Here is a 16,362-nt window from a genome sequence, read left to right on the forward strand (position 1 = left end):
TTCAGTTACTTTATTAAAAGATGTAAAAATACAGTTCTATGTAAACTATAAATCAGCTTCAGAACTCAGTCGAAGGGATCAGTCACAACCTTTGCTGTTCTTCACCACCGTGCCAGATTGTGTAGATCAACTGGCAGTCAAGCCCTGTGGTCAGAAATAAACAAGAAAAGGTAAAGCAATCTGCATGTATCTGCCCTCTGGTTTTTCTACTGTCTTGAACAGAAGTTACACACCATAGTAATATTTAAATGTAAAATGAATTTACCATTACTGTGTTCAGTAATCTTCAATTGGGTGGGAACAACTGCCTTTGAAGACTGCATTTACTAGACTCTAATTCAAGGGAAAGAAAAGAGCTTTAATTAGTAAGCAGTTATATTTTAATGTTATACCCATAAATATATAGGCCCTCACCTTACTCGCTGACAGATTTCCATATCAGGTCAATCAAACTTCATCCACCAGCAGGATTTAAAACCAAGAAAGTACTTATTCCCAGCAGTTTTGCCATTTCTGCAGGGAAAAAGACAAAAGAAGTAGGTGTTATTATATGATCTGATAAACTAATTAAATAGTTTATTAAAATAGGCCTATGTGCCAAACCCATTAAGTCATTCCTTCAGGGCAATTGTAACTTCTTTTACATCATGGAAGGGAGGTAAAATGCAAGTTGTTTTTCTTTGACAATTGCACATTCACAGTTCAACAGGCCAGACCAATGCTGATTAACACTACTCAAAAAGCCATAAAAAAAAAAGTTTACTATTTTAACGCACATAACAATATCCAAGTCCGTTCAGTGAGCCATTAATGTATTTGGACAAAACACAAGCAAAACACCGAGATGATGAGGGAGGGGGGTATTGATAAGATGTAAAGTAAATAACTGAAGCCACAAACCTTGCTTAAAAATGCTGATCTCCTTGCATTTGGTGTCAATAATATCTGGAACTAATGCATCAAGTAAACAGGAACTCTAAGCCCCACACTCCGGTAAGACCTTAAACTGGAAATTGTCTAAAATATTGGATTAAGACATAACTAAAACGTAGTACCACAGCTTCACACACATTCAACCACACAATGATCTAATTACCACTTTAGTAATTCACATTGTTCTAACATGAACTGTTGATGAGTTTATATTAAAAAGATGCTTTAACTTATTTTGCATGCACGCATTATTGGATCATCTAGCAATTACCTGAAATAAGTTCAGTTGTTCCAGGTGGATCCATATGGTGTTTAAGACACAATGTAATGTCTTGTGTATAAAGTATTTCTACAAACCTGAAACCTGGTGGGTATATCCTATGGACTTTCAGCTGGGTTTCTACAGCTCTGGAGTACCCCTGGAGAATCCAATGACGTAGTAGTGGACACAGCTAAGGTATAGATCCGTCTTATTTGATCACTAAAAGTATTGGAACAGAGCTCTAGACATATTTTAAAGTAAAAGACAACACTTATTTAATGCCTGGGGAAATATTACAAATCCCCACTCAATGGATGTAGAAATTACCAGAATACAAGACAGTTTGAGCCCAGACTAGGCTCAATTACTGAGGTGGCAACTAAACTAATGCGTTTAGTCTATTGAAAATCACCAAATGAGGCTCATCGTGTGAATAAAACAATGGCTAGTGGATTTTTTATTCATAGAAATACATACAGTAATTGTAACTGAAAAACAATTTTAATAGGTCAATACCTTTCAGTAATACAATGAGACAAAGCATTTGAATGGATTTAAGTCCTCTTTTGAATTAGAAAAACCGGCCAAAATCAAAATCAAATCTACCAGGCTGTTTAACTAAAACAGGATCACTTGAACATATTTGACAATATTTTCATAATAACGGCTCAACTATGTGACATTAATTGGGAAGTACATGTCAGTCACTATAACGGATGAGTAGAGTATCTGATGAACGAACACGAGAATGAACCATGACCAGGTTCTTCTACATGCGACCAGATCAGATCCGTGATTGAAAACGACTTCATTCATCCGTCACCTCTAGTGACCATCACACCTAATTAAAGCAGAACTAAGGACTACAGAGTTGACTGCACGGGCATTGACATGACTAAGTCGGTTCAAAATAAACAAAAACAAAGTAACACTTTATAAACTTAGGTAAAAAAGGGTAGAAATAAAAGACACAAGATACAATACAATATGCTAAGAGAGGAAACATGCCTAATCTAACAAGCAAGTGGACTAGTCTTTAACTTAATTCAGACAAAGCTTGTTAAAGAGTTCTCCGACAGGTAACCTGGCCCTGCCACTCACAGGGAGTCAGATAGAATAAAGTAAAGATCCAGTAGTAGTCCTATTGACTTGCTGTAAATCCGCCTAGTGAGTTAGGGAAGAGCTCGATGGACTGATGTAAGAACTTGATCGCTGGATTTAATCGTATAGGCACGCCCTAACGTTACCTATATTGAGCTAGGCTGGATTAGTTGAAGATTCTTGTATGAATGGAGTTCGGGTCCTGGGGAAGGGAGCAGCTCTTAATCTAAAAACACGCTCTTTAATACGAGCCTCCGTAACCCCCCCTTCCGTAACCCCCACCACCACCACCGCGGGAGTAAGGAGCGCTGCTTCTGCCCGAGTAATTACCTTTCATTGGCCCATAGCCAGAGGACTGCTGGCCATAGCCGCTTCCAAAGTCATTGTAGCCGTTACCGCCGCCGTAGCCGCCCATTTGGTCCCCGTAGCCTCCCCCATACCCGCCACCATAGCCGCCGCCTCCGTAGCCACCACCATAGCCGCCGTCGTTGCCTCCGTAGCCACCTCCATAGCCCCCGCCGTATCCGCCGCCTCGTCCTCCTCCGTAGCCATTTTGAGGCCTACCCATGCCGCGTCCACCTCTTCCTCCGCGGCCGCCGCCGCGCCCGCCCGCCGTCTGCATTTCCTGTTTGGTCAGGGCCTTCTTCACCTCCACTTTGTGACCATTGATGGTGTGAAATTTGAGCACCACCGCTTTGTCCGCTGAGTCGTTATCGTCGAAGTAGACGAATCCGAAGCCGCGCTTCTTGCCGGTCTCTTTGTCTGTGATCACCTCGGCCTTCTCCACCGCTCCAAACTGGGAGAAGCACTCGATCAAATGGGTGTCTTCGATGTCGTCTTTCAGACCGCCGACGAAGATTTTCTTCACTTTAGCGAGAGCTTCTGGTTTCCCTGCGTCCTCCCGGGCTACAGCGCGCTTGATCTCCACATTGTTTCCATCGAGGACGTGCGGCCTAGCCGCCATAGCGGAGTCTGCCTCCTCCGGAGAGCTGTAGGTCACGAAGCCGAAGCAGCGCGAACGTTTCAGTTGCTGGTTCTGTACGACCACGCAGTCCGTCAGCTTCCCGAACTGCTCGAAGTGTTTACGGAGGCCTTCATCAGTTGTCTGCACGTTGAGGCCGCCGACGAAAAGCTTACACAGTTGATTCTCCATGTCCGCCACGCTGTGATCAGAGAGCTGCTGCAATCCGTTTATCTAAAATGGCGGCTGCGCTGCTAATAAATGGCGGCGAAAAGAAGGCGGGCATAGAGAATGGCGATGACGTCACCTGAGATCAAGCCCTGCCCCGATTTTTAAAAAATTACAACTCGTACCTTCCTCACAGAAACACGAGTATATACGGAGAGTTTATAACCTCTATAATAACGCCAACACTAAACCTATCAGTCGTATATACGTGCAGAGAATCACCAGTACTTCCTTTAGTGATGCTCCCTGATATATATATGCTAACCGATCAGATTACAGTTTGAAACCATCCATACATTTAAAAAGATTAGTTTATGTTGCCATAATGTCTTGAGCAGATAACATTAGTTGTGTAAAGTCTGTGGCATTAAACAGCTTTGTGAGGGACGTTTTCATGATAACGTTTCTTTTTCTTTGTCGAGGAGCTGTTCGAGAAGGAGGCGGCTGCCATGATTCACACCGAACAACCTTTTTGTTGAATTGCCTGGTTGGTCGTTTATTTATAAATTCATTTATTGTGCGGAGTAAAGGTGGGGATGATATTAAATCAAAAGCCTGTTTGAATAGTTGAAATAACCGACTCTAATTAGGGAGCTGAGGAATTTAGCTCATGTGATTCAGAGAAATCCCGTCATTATTGTGCACTTACAGTACAAATTTCAGTTTCATCATATTCCACTTAGGTTCGTGTGACTTGCGCCACAATTTGATGACAACCCACAGGAACCAATGTTTCTCTTATTAGAGGGTTTCTGTGAGGAAAATAGTGTTTTTATGAACAAAGAGCTCAGCGGAGGGGAGGTTGCGCTTGAACAGAGCGGGGGTGCTCACTCGGTCAGGTCCAATAATACAGCGCGCATGCGCAGTATCCACATAACACACAGTTACGGCAAAAAATGGCGGCCGCCGTTGAGAATGTTGTTAAAGTGTGAGTTTAAAACCCTTTTTTTGAGCATTTGGGTAAATGTTCACTAGTAGTAATCCTCTTAAGAGTTAACGCTTTAATAGTACAGTAAACAGAGCAAAGCTTCATGTAAACGAGTGGGAATCGGAGTAGGTTAATTACACATTTAAGATTGTCTTGTTAACGAGCGACTCCATTCATTGTTTCTATAAGAAGCAAACCGTTCTGTTGGTGTTACAAACCGCTCTTTGTCTGTATCAATGTGTTGTAGTAGTCAGTCTTTAGCAATTAGTAATACTTACTATGTTTAGTTCCGTTGTTAATGTTGTTTTCATATTTGCGTGTAGGAGCTGTGGTCATTTAGCTATTGTGTGCCTGCAGTGCGTGCCTTTTGTTTATTGGTGATGGCACATGTAAGATTATAGATCATGGAAAACTAAATGTAAAGTGCCCCCTTACCACAGATATATTTGATGAACTCCGTTTGCTTTTTATGTTTGTCAGTTTAGCTACGCGGCTAATGATATAGAGACTTGTGTAATTAAGTTGTAAGATGTAACAATTCGATTGAATTTTCCTTTTGCTTTGGCTTGTTTAAATCTCTCCTCCTTTTTTTATGTATTTTGCCATAGGCTGGGGGAGCAGTACTACAAAGATGCTATGGAGCAATGCCACAACTACAATGCCCGGTTGTGTGCAGAGAGAAGTATCCTCATGCCCTTTCTGGATTCCCAGACTGGAGTGGCCCAAAGTAACTGTTACATCTGGATGGAAAAAAGACACAGAAGTGCAGGTTTGATTAGCTTTCTGTTGTTAAGTTCCTTTTTTTGTCACATTGTCACAATGACGTCCACTAGTTTCTTACTACATTCTTTGTCTCTGATTATTAGGCATAGCACCGGGCCAGTTGTATACATACCCTGCTCGTCGCTGGAGAAAGAAGAGGCGAGCCCACCCACCAGAAGACCCTGCTTTAGTTTTTCCTCCACTCAGAGCAGGTATTTAATCAAAATTTAAGCATTAAAAAAGTCTGCATTAAAAACAAATGTCACAAAATTTATGTTTTGTGCTATTGTCTCCTATGTGTCTTTCTGCCATATTCTCAAAGCGGAGCTGGAATTAGGGATAAAGAAAGATGTGTTGGGGTCACTGGATGGTAGCAGCCTGGAGGCCTTGCTGAAAGGTGAACCACTGGATAAGAGAGCTGCTCCAGAACTCAGGGGTCCAGAGGAAGACTCCAGTCTTGCAGAAGTAACAGCGGCAACTGGGGCCACTAGCCACAGCGGTTCCACAAGAGTTAGAAAGGTATGCATTCATTCATTTTATGTAATATATGTTCTTAACATGTATTTTTTAGGTGTTTGTGGATTACTTTTTTTTTCTTTTTAATAGAGAATCCTTGAACCTGAAGATTATCTGGATGACCTGGATGATGAAGATTTTGAAGAGGAGACTCCAAAAAGGAGAAAAGGAAAATCCAAGGTCACTTGTGATATGACACTGCAGATGTTTTGTTTGATGATGGAAAGTTGTTTGTCTGAACAGGAGTGAGCTGATGTGCTTTGTTCGTTAGGGTCGTGGAGTGGGAAATGGGAAGAAAAAATTGGAAGCTGCTGCAGCAGCACTGGAAGACCGTGATAAACCTTATGCCTGCGATAGTGAGTTATTTTTGTTCTTATTAAAATATTTAGATTTGTCTCTTTATGAATCTTTTACATTTATGTGGAATAACTTTATTTATGTAGTCTGTGGAAAGCGCTATAAGAATAGGCCAGGCTTGAGTTACCACTACACCCACTCTCACCTGGCTGATGAAGAGGGAGAGGACAAAGAGGAGGTTGAGATTCACACTCCTGCACCACAGGAGGAGACCAAGAGTAAGTGTTCTCAGCCATATGCAGATTTTTTGATTGACGCCTATTGTTGGATAATTGTTTGACCTTTATAACTGTTAGAATGCAAATGCAAATTGAGCTTTCAAAAGTGTCAGACCCTAGTCTACAATTGTTGTGGTAAAGAGGTCAAACCATTTTATAAAGCTTTTAAGTAAACTCTTTTATTCTCAGCTCCTAAGAAAGGACCCAATGGTTTGGCACCTCCAAATGATTACTGTGATTTCTGCCTGGGTGATTCTAACATGAACCAGAAGACCGGCCAGTCAGAGGAGCTTGTGTCCTGTTCTGACTGTGGACGTTCAGGTAGTCTAGTTTCTCATAACCACAAACATTCCAGGGACATATTTATTATGATTTGTTTATTGGCCTTGTGGTGGGGACGGTTGTCCTTTTTAATTGTCTGGACAATTATGGTACAGTGTATGAATATTTTGGACTGTTTACTGCTTTGTTTAAGAAATGTATTATGTATTCTCTTGAACAGGTCATCCTTCTTGCTTGCAATTCACAGCTGTAATGATGGCAGCAGTGAAAACATATCGCTGGCAATGCATTGAATGCAAGTGCTGCAATGTTTGTGGCACATCTGAGAATGACGTAAGTTGGCACGTCCCCATTTCTTGCATTATTCATGTAAAGTATTTAATCTCAAAATTAAATTAGTTAATATTTATTTGGCTTGGTCTTTTGTGTTTATGCTAATTCAGGACCAACTCCTGTTTTGTGACGACTGTGACAGAGGTTACCATATGTACTGCCTCACTCCCCCCATGTCAGACCCTCCAGAAGGTAAACTGAACTCACAGTCAATATGAACAAACTGATAGCTGTATCAAGCATAAAATATATTAGCCAAAAGGTTATTTTGATTCCTAGTATAATGTGCTAACTATCACAATATATTATGAACTTATGTAAAGTTAAAAAGTTTCTTAATGTTTTTGTTACAAATATTTTCAAAACTGTATGTGTTTTCAATTTTGTATAAAGGGAAATCTTAACAAACAGACTTAATAAACTCTTCTTACAGCAGTTACAAATAAACCACACCCAGTATGAGAATACACTGTGGATAACTGCTCAGTTCTGAGATAGGATTTTTAAATGTTTCTTTCAAAGCTTAAGAGGCATTCTGATGATCAAGATCTTCTGATTAATCTGCCATACATTAGCCAGACGTGATTAACCGTTTTTCTATTGTGGTTTCTTATTCATCAACCGAAATTAAAACCATTAACACTAATGTGCTGATACTGATTTGTGATGCTAATGAACTACATATGCCTTAGAAGCTGTTTGCTTAGTTTTGGTAAACCTTCAAGTGATAGAAACACTTTGTAGCTTTTTCATGATTCTAAAATGGTAGAACAAGCATCACAGTGAACAATCTAGCAGATAAAATGATCTTAATATTTAAAGGGAACGTCTATGATTGTGGTCACTAGCAGTTGTCTCTGGTTGTTTACCCTCCGAAGATTGTGTGGGGAAAGAGGGAAGGGGAAAAAGTAGGGGAAAAAGTTTGAAGGGGAAAAAGTATTTGTAAGTGGATGTTTAACTTGTCTGTAAGTTTTTATTCACAGTTTGACTTACCACAGAAACTCATATGTAACTCAAGTTGTTTCGTGTTTTAGCACATTCAGTAATGCAGTTAGTCATCTCCTGAATTTGGAGTCATTTCCACCTTAAGTAATTCAAAACAGCAAGTATAAGTCTATATTACACACTTGAAAGAGAGAGACCGTTTTACTCATTTACAGACCATGGGACGCCTTTAAGATCCATTTGGGAAACTGGGCTCTGCTTAATTTTAAATGTGTAATTAAACTTATTGTAATTAATTAGGTTGTTTCTGCGGCCTACCCACAACCCTTCGACTTCAAGTCAGTGCTGTTCAGTGTTCCAGAACTGTTTGCTTGAAGATAAAACCCTAGTTAGTTGTTCTTGATATCCATGTTGTGGTGTCCACATTTTAAGTGAGCTTACATGGTTGTTGCTTGTGTTTTTGTACATATAGGAAGTTGGAGTTGTCGCTTGTGTCTGGATCTTCTGAAAGACAAGGCTTCTATCTACCAAAGCCAGAATGCACCAATGGAGTGACCATCAGCACAGAACTACCCCTGAAACCACACAAGAACACACATTCCCTATACACACAATAATTGTCCTTATTTGTACACTACGTGATCTACATAGCCCTCACTTCACAACACCTTTATCAGTCACTGGCCTGAGGTATGGCATTGCTGAAGTGATTGTGCAGTAGCTGAGGGAGTTTGGTGCAAGGCTACGGGGTGGGAAACAAAAAATTCGTTTTGGATACAAAGGCTCCATGACCTTCACCTCTTCTCTGTCTCAGTGTGCTTCTCTGACTGTTAAACATTTCTACGAATCGTGAGTGGTTTGAGTGGACTGAGCACACTAAGAAAAGGAATAAAATTGATTATTTTCATAAAGTTCCCTCTTAACTGGATATTAGAGCTGATTATTTGATTAAGCATCTGTTTTGTCTGTTGCCAATATTTTTTTGGCTCATTTACAATGCATGTCATTGAACAAAATACATGGCCTTATTCCACGATATGATGGATTTTATTATCTATATGTATCTGAAGTATACCTCTGTTGTTGTAATCTTTCCTTGCAGGAACTCATGGTGCCAAGGTCCTAATTCACAAAGCAGCTTAGTTTTTGTTTCTATTTCTTTTAAGTATTTGGAAGAGTAAATGTCAAATATTGCTTCTACTCTGGATGTGTATGATGGGCAGTATGCAGCTATTATTAAAAAATAAATAATTCAATCATATGATTATGAGCATATGATGTGTTATCTCATGCACACCCCAATGGGTACATTTCTGAAGGCTTATCTTTTTAGTACAGTTTTGTACATTATATACATTATAGCTGGTATACTATCCATATTTAATGATTGTGTATGGTATTCATTTTGTATTTGGTTCTGTGTTTTTTTTTTTTTTTTTTTTGTTTTTTTTTTTGTTTTTTTTTTTTTTTTAATATAACAGTGGAACTTTGTTAGCGTTTGGTAATGAATGTAATGCTGTTGTCTTTTTGTATTTCCCTTTCCTCAATAAATATACATGTAATACATAAGTGTTGAAAATTTACAAAACAGCTCAGATGCAGCGTTCATAAATATAGTGATAAAAGCTTCAGTACTTCTTGCATGTGTGTCCTGGTCAAAGACCTTTTTTTGAAACTGGCAAGCAGGATTAATCAATATATCAACCACATATATAAAAATCAAGTTCCAAAGGAGACAAGACCTTTCTGACACTAAATAGCAATACTGAATCTTTAATGTCAGCTGATACCAATCCTGTATATGAAACAAATAGACTTCTATAAAGTCTAAGTACATGCTGGTGAGAAGTTTTGCTGACCAGTGGTTTGTTAAAAAATATTTTTAATTGTTAAATTGGCTTTCTTACCCAAAAAGCCTTTAATATTATTTAATAAAGAAAATAATGTATAATTTTTGCGGTTTTTGTCAATATTCTTTGACTACAATACCATTGTACAACTGCTGAGGCTCATTTCCCTGGTCATTAAAGAAATGCACAGAGACAAGTAAATATAGTTATTTGGCTTCTCAGAACTAATATTTTATGTTTTTATGTAATATTGCAAATGCATCCATTCCAAAACATCTGTAGGTTTAAGAAATGTTACCCACTTTAAATGTACAGGTAGTTAGCATGTGACAATCTTAAGTGTAACAGATTTGTTGCAAAATGTATCTTCGGAAAGTCTCTGAAAATATTTCAGTGGGCTTGTATTTGTCACGTCACTGGATGGTTTCCTAAAGGAAACATATTCATTACCTGGTGTTAGAGAAACACATTTCTCGAACATTTCAATCTGATTTGCATTCATTTCATATAGTCCATTTCAACCATGCAGTTATTTTTTTCTGTTTCTATTTTGAAAAGCGTTGTAATGAAAACTGTTGTACTTTTGGTGCTACATTCACACTGTTTGTACTTTTAATGAACAAAATCCTCCAAAACCAGTACTATTCTTTATATAAAAAAAAAGCTGCAGAATTTTATAGGTCTCCTGTGAGATGACTAGCTTCCCCGTGAAAATGTCCACCTAGTCCCCTTCCTTTGCTCCTTCCATCTGCAGAGCAGCAGGGCTTTGAATGTGAGCCGAAATTGCTTGTTACAGAGAGCATAGCAGACAGGGTTCACCGTGCTGTTGACATAGCACAGCCAGTAGCCCAGATGCCACAGGCTCTCAGGAACACACTGCTCACAGAATGTGGACACTAGTACCATGATATTGTAGGGTGTCCAGGTCACTATAAAGGCCAGGAGAATGGCAGAAAGGGTCCGAGCTGCTTTCTTTTCTCTGATCAGAGACCAGCTGCGAGGCTTACGGCTTCTCTGCACCACTCCCTGTGAAAGAGAAGCTCCAGTGTCCATGTCTGGAAAAGAGCCACTAGACTGACCAATGGACTGTTGGCTGTCTGATCGACAGTTAGACACTTGGGCATCAGACTCAATATCAGAATCATTGACTGAATCCAGCCGTTTACTCAGTCGAACCAGCGGAATGTATGCTGTGTTTTTCTCCTCATCTTTATTATTACAGAGGCTGCTGTTGTTGTCCATGGCTGTATCCGTTTGTGGGAAGCTGCTCGTGAGGGCAGTGTGTGAGGGAGGATTGACAAAGTGTTCCCTTTTCTTCTTCCACCATGCAGCAGTGCAGTGCGTGATGGAGGGACACAGGTTTGTGGAGGTGGGTTCTCCATTCTGCTGGGTGGTGTCCTGAAGCCTGGATTGAACCTCATGCTGAGAGGATCTCTGGAAAAAAGAAAGAAATACAATATGTAAAATATTGCTATCTAATACCTACCATTAAGCACAAGTTGGTCTACTTATTTGTGCAGCCTCATTTAACACTTGCCACCATTTGCAATTTTATCTTTTCAGTGGCCTGTAGTATAAGTAGCCCAGCAGTCCCCATAGGATAAACAAAATAATTTGTTGCACGAGTAGATCAGATGTACGTGACATATTAAATCTCAGTTGAAGAAATAATTAATTATTTTAAGACCCTAAGACCTATGTTTGACAAAACTAGGCAACATGCTGCCAGAAACATTCTCTGAAAAGGGGGAGGGGGCATTAAGTTCTAGTGCCGGTTTGATAATAGAAAGGGGAATCAGTATCAATGAGCAGGACATTAACATCTTAACACCATTCAAGGTGAGAATGGTCTTGCTCTTTCTATAGGTGTGTAAAATGCTCAACAATGTCACACACATCAGGAAGACGTTTTGCTTAATGGGTTTCTTCTTTCTTTCATGAGGGACATTTTAGAGGATTTTAAAAGTTTCAGCATCTGGTTCTGGTCACTAACAATGTGAATAACTCTAATTTGAAGAGGAATACAGTGCATGGCTGTATCACTAAACATACGCATTCACTTGAATTGTATTTGTTTATGCTTTTATGATTTATTAATCAAGATATTTGGGAAAAAACACGTGGATCTGACTTTTAAGGCATGATATCTAAGTATGAAGGAATCAAGAACCATCCTGTATTTATTTTTTTGACTCTCTGTATGGTGTCTTCCTAATTCACATGTCCTACAATACAGCTGTAACGTCCTCTCATGTCATTTTCCTGACACAGTTTCACTGATTCCATCATTTTTCTGGTAATTATAACTTTGTCCAGATATGGCCCTTGTTCAGTCAATCTCTGGCTTCTGTTCATTCATTATCACTCAGTTTAGTGCTGTTAATTTACAGAGCAAACACATCAGTCAACAATGTGGCCAACCAGGATTCTGATGACCTCCTGATGGCCCAGAGACTTCAGCCCAGAGTTCTGTCAGAACACTTCATAGCATTCATAACGTGCTTGACTGAAAAAAAGTAGCTATAACTGACATAGTTAATTTTATAATTTGGTACCCGCTTTTGTGGTTTGCTTCATAAATAAAGCAGTAGATATGGGGAAGCAGAGGAAATATAACATTAACATGTAATTGATATCTAAATATTCTTTTTATTGTTGTCTTATATTTATCTCTGTTTTTTATGTCTTGGTTAATTTTCATTTATTTCTTTATATTAACATTTTAGTACTATTATTTTTCTTATCAGTTTACTTATCTTTGCTTTTTGTTATTGTTTTAATTTGGTTTGTTGTATGTAGTGATTAAGAAATAGAGGTGTGATCAAAGTATGTTGTGATTAAGAAATATAATTATAAATGTAATTTATAATATTAGAATTAGAGACATTATTTGCACAACTACTAATAGTACAAACCGGATTCCAAAAAAGTTGGGACACTAAACAAATTGTGAATAAAAACTGAATGCAATGATGAGGAGGTGCCAACATCTAATATTTTATTCAGAATAGAACACAAATCACAGATCAAAAGTTTAAACTGAGAGAATGTATCATTTTAAGGGAAAAATATGTTCTTTCAAAATTTCATGGCATCAACAAATCCCCAAAAAGTTGGGACAAGGCTATTTTTTACCACTGTGTCGTATCCCCCCTTCTTCTTACAACACTCCGACGTCTGGGGACAGAGGAGACCAGTTTCTCAAGTTTAGAAATAGGAACGCTCTCCCATTCATGTCTAATACAGGCCTCTAACTGTTCAATCGTCTTCGGCCTTCTTTGTCACACCTTCCTCTTTATGATGCGCCAAATGTTCTCTATAGGTGAAAGATGCATTAATGGTGCCTTTCCAGACATGCAAGCTGCCCATTGAGCTACCCTCTGAGAAGCTCTTTTTATACCCAATCATGTTGTCAATTGACCTAATTAGTGTTAATTGGTCCTCCAGCTGTTCGTTATATGCTCAATTTCCTTTTTCCAGCCACTTATTGCTACTTGTCCCAACTTTTTGGGGATTTGTTGACACTGTGAAATTTTGAATCAACATATTTTTCCTTTAAAATATTACATTTACTCAGATTAAACTTTTGATCTGTCATCTATGTTCTATTACGAATAAAATATTGACATTTGCCATCTCCAAATCATTGCATTCAGCACTATTTCTACTATTGCAGATAATAATAATAATAATAATAATAAATTAATTAATTAAAAAGAGTGTATATGTCATTCTAGTTAAACACACATTCAAAAAAAGTATAGGTCATTTTCACTCCCACACACACACACACACACACACACACACACACACACACACACACACTGGGGAAGGTCAGGTTCCGGGGCAGTGACAGTTACCTAAAGCCTAATGCTCAAATATTCTGTCTTCTGCAATATCTGTAAGTTTCAAATTCCTATTTTAAACGTCTACTTTTTATAATACAGACTATATTTAATTACTAAAACACATAATAGCTCCACCGCGAATCTGAAATGGAGAAGCGGAAAAGAAAATGTATGTATGTATGTACATAATAGCTACAATTTCAAGAAGAAAGCATGAGTTATTCCATGTAGTGTGGGTGAGTAACCTGAAGAGCCAAATCATGTCCTCACAGACCAACGTTTGATGGCCCTGCAGAGATAAGTGCTAACCTTCAGACAAAATACACCTGTTATGACCCTCTCAACATCAATTGCTCTGTGGTTCCTACAATGGGGTCATTTATGTTTATTACTACATAATAAACCACAGCCTCAAAACACAAGCGAATATATTTTTTTCTGATGAAAAATATCTTAAAGAGATGTAAGTTGTGACCGTGATGATTCAGTTCTACACAATGATTATCAAAGCCATCCTCACATCATCTTTAACTGTGTGGTTATAGAATTATCCTCCTCAGAGGAATGGGGGGATCATAATCAAAACAATGGACAAGGTCTTCAAAATACTTTAGATCATATGTAAAATATAAAATATCAATACATTCACTAATAAGAGAAAAACAATTATCCTCCTTTATATTTCTGTAGTTTCTTAAGGACAACGGTTACACAGATATGTATCTGTTCTTCAGTTTAACAAATACGTCACTGAAATTACACATGCACATATTTGTCAAGGTAATAATGTGCAGCTCAAACCCTCACCTCTCCTTTATCTGTTTTGTGTCATGTTTCTTTTTGAATAGTGCTCTTTCTTATAAAAAGAATTATAAGGAATTTCAGGAAAATCAGCACTGAACCATTTTAGAATAGAATTTGGTGAATATAATTCAGTGCCATCATGGCCACAAGAACTTTAATGAAGTGAGCGATACCACTTTAGAATAAGACTACACTTGTAAAGGTCTATTAACAGCTTATCAGTCGTGTAGTTATAGTTATTAATTAGGTTGTAAACACATCAAAAGTAATCAATAATCATTTATAACACAGAGATGGAAATGGCAACCATGACCTGTTGTTTGCCAAATAGTGAACTCACACTCATCAACACTGTTGACAACCTAATAATTGACCATGTAATAAACAGACTTTTGAATGTTTATAAATGTAGTCTAATATTAAAGTGGTACCATGTTGGCAACTGATGTTTGAAGATTAATTTTTTAATCACAAAAGGCACTCAAACTCATCCAAAACTATTAAACACTATTAGCTCAATTTTCCAGAGAACGTAGTTCCACTGCTTCACAGCTGGGGGGCTTCATAACCCTATCCAATGCTTGAGATTTGTTATGGTATCCTTAGGTTTATGTGCAGCTGTTGCACACTGTCCCATTCATTGTTTATTGCATTTGTATGCAGAATATATTATAAGTTATAAATTGTTTATAAATCATTTAGCACTTTAAAATAACTATAAATATGACAGATGACATTTTTGACAATGTTGCAAAAATTTTATTATGTTGTCGATATCCAAAAAAACATGTTTCTCCATTTATTTCTTTGTCATTTGAACACAGGAGACATAATCAAATTGCAAACAAAGTGAGTGATATAAAGATGTTTAAGCTTTCATGTGTAAAGTTGCCATTTTGGAGATATCTGATTTATTCAGGACAGTGACTATATAGTATATTAGTATTATCTCACCTGTGAGGACTTCTTAGTATCAGCAACTGGAGATGCAATTAATCCTGCCAGCTGCTGTGAGCGTTTCTCTGTCTCTCTGTACACCTTCCAGTACAAAGCCACCATCACACAGACCGGCAGGTAGAATGCCGCAATGGCCGTCCCAAACGTGATCACAGGCACTGACAGGAACTGGACTGAGCACTGGTCTTCTGGAACCATCCTTTTGCCCACAATGTCCTGCCAGAAAAGGATGGCTGGTGCCCAAAGGATGAAGGACACGCCCCAGGCCAGGGCGATCAACAGTGCTGCCCTCTTTGTGGTCCGCCTGGCTCTATAGGTCAAAGGGCGCGTGACAGACAGGTAGCGGTCAAAGCTGATGGCCAGCAGGTTCATGACAGAGGCATTGCTGGCCACATAATCCACAGCCAACCAGACATCGCATGCCAGATTCCCCAATGTCCAGCGGCCAATCAGGATGTAGGTGGTGTAGAGGTTCATTGAGATGGTGCCCAGGATGAGGTCAGCCACAGCCAAGCTCAAAAGGAAATAGTTACTGACCGTTCTGAGGAGTGGGTTGACCCTGAAGGCGACTATGACCAGAACATTGCCAATGATGGTAATGGCTGAGAGCGGGACAGTAATCAGTGTAATCATCGCCATCCTCCAGGTGATGGAACCCTCTGCAGCCTCCGCAGTGTCATTGCATGAACTGGACAGAGTAAACGAGGCTGTCGTAACGTTCATTATGACGCAGTGGTCGAGAAGATTAACTTGATTCACTGGACTCCATGGTCTTCATAACCATCACTGCCAACTGTATTGTTTTGCATATTAATGCTACACTCTTCTTGCCCCCTGTGTGGGCCAGCAACTTTTATCTGTATCAGGAACATACAAGAACTGTTATACATCTGAGACAGGGTTACGCATAGATGTAGCCAAACAAAAACTATGTAGTCTTTTGTAGTCAACTCTGCAAGGTGAAATGGACATTGAAAGTACTGCTTGTCTTTCTTATGCTACCATAAGCTCTTATCTAATCAAGTGTACTTTGTGATTAAATGTTTTGAAAGGCTGTGCTGGTATTGTGACGTGCTG

At 38.9% G+C, this 16,362-nt stretch overlaps 3 protein-coding genes across 8 annotated transcripts; 1 reads left to right on the top strand and 2 right to left on the bottom strand.

Moving 5' to 3' along the window:
- Position 1: 1 nt before the first annotated feature.
- hnrnpa0a (heterogeneous nuclear ribonucleoprotein A0a) lies at positions 2 to 3,517 on the bottom strand. 3 transcript variants are annotated; one of them, XM_066648875.1, is made up of 4 exons: positions 2,627 to 3,517; positions 415 to 513; positions 266 to 333; positions 2 to 144 (listed from the first exon to the last, which is right to left on the bottom strand). In XM_066648875.1, exons 1-2 carry the CDS (start codon positions 3,447 to 3,449, stop codon positions 455 to 457), a joined length of 882 nt encoding a protein of 293 aa, XP_066504972.1. In that variant the 5' UTR covers positions 3,450 to 3,517; the 3' UTR covers positions 2 to 144; positions 266 to 333; positions 415 to 454. The 3 variants fall into 3 exon arrangements, with proteins under 3 accessions (XP_066504972.1, XP_066504971.1, XP_066504970.1); XM_066648874.1 differs by having other exon boundaries at positions 901 to 3,517; XM_066648873.1 differs by having other exon boundaries at positions 415 to 3,517.
- Positions 3,518 to 3,603: 86 nt separating this feature from the next.
- Positions 3,604 to 9,265, top strand: dpf2l (D4, zinc and double PHD fingers family 2, like). Of its 4 annotated transcripts, XM_066648872.1 has the most exons (11): positions 4,275 to 4,413; positions 5,022 to 5,182; positions 5,280 to 5,387; positions 5,498 to 5,694; positions 5,782 to 5,871; positions 5,963 to 6,047; positions 6,135 to 6,266; positions 6,456 to 6,587; positions 6,769 to 6,881; positions 6,992 to 7,073; positions 8,299 to 9,265. In XM_066648872.1, exons 1-11 carry the CDS (start codon positions 4,382 to 4,384, stop codon positions 8,379 to 8,381), a joined length of 1,215 nt encoding a protein of 404 aa, XP_066504969.1. In that variant the 5' UTR covers positions 4,275 to 4,381; the 3' UTR covers positions 8,382 to 9,265. The 4 variants fall into 4 exon arrangements, with proteins under 4 accessions (XP_066504967.1, XP_066504966.1, XP_066504969.1 ...); XM_066648870.1 differs by lacking the exon at positions 4,275 to 4,413 and adding an exon at positions 3,604 to 3,972 and having other exon boundaries at positions 5,963 to 6,266; XM_066648869.1 differs by having other exon boundaries at positions 4,274 to 4,413; positions 5,963 to 6,266.
- A 743-nt stretch (positions 9,266 to 10,008) lies between these two features.
- Positions 10,009 to 16,134, bottom strand: chrm1a (cholinergic receptor, muscarinic 1a). The gene is made up of 2 exons (XM_066648868.1): positions 15,283 to 16,134; positions 10,009 to 11,110 (listed from the first exon to the last, which is right to left on the bottom strand). The coding sequence occupies exons 1-2, from the start codon at positions 16,006 to 16,008 to the stop codon at positions 10,373 to 10,375; spliced, it is 1,464 nt and encodes a 487-aa protein (XP_066504965.1). The 5' UTR covers positions 16,009 to 16,134; the 3' UTR covers positions 10,009 to 10,372.
- Positions 16,135 to 16,362: the final 228 nt, after the last annotated feature.

The sequence above is a fragment of the Hoplias malabaricus genome, chromosome 17 (assembly GCF_029633855.1).
Source record: "Hoplias malabaricus isolate fHopMal1 chromosome 17, fHopMal1.hap1, whole genome shotgun sequence".
Taxonomy (NCBI): Eukaryota; Metazoa; Chordata; class Actinopteri; order Characiformes; family Erythrinidae; genus Hoplias; species Hoplias malabaricus.

Excerpts from the sequence above, each read along its gene's own strand:
- hnrnpa0a (XM_066648874.1), bottom strand. The coding sequence starts at position 3,449 with ATGGAGAATCAACTGTGTAAGCTTTTCGTCGGCGGCCTCAACGTGCAG.
- dpf2l (XM_066648869.1), top strand. The coding sequence starts at position 4,382 with ATGGCGGCCGCCGTTGAGAATGTTGTTAAAGT. Across the intron at positions 5,388-5,497 it reads TTTTCCTCCACTCAGAGCAG|CGGAGCTGGAATTAGGGATA; the intron begins GTATTTAATCAA and ends ATATTCTCAAAG. Across the intron at positions 6,267-6,455 it reads ACCACAGGAGGAGACCAAGA|CTCCTAAGAAAGGACCCAAT; the intron begins GTAAGTGTTCTC and ends TTTTATTCTCAG.
- chrm1a (XM_066648868.1), bottom strand. The coding sequence starts at position 16,008 with ATGAACGTTACGACAGCCTCGTTTACTCTGTCCAGTTCATGCAATGAC. Across the intron at positions 11,111-15,282 it reads ATACTAAGAAGTCCTCACAG|AGATCCTCTCAGCATGAGGT; the intron begins GTGAGATAATAC and ends TCTTTTTTCCAG.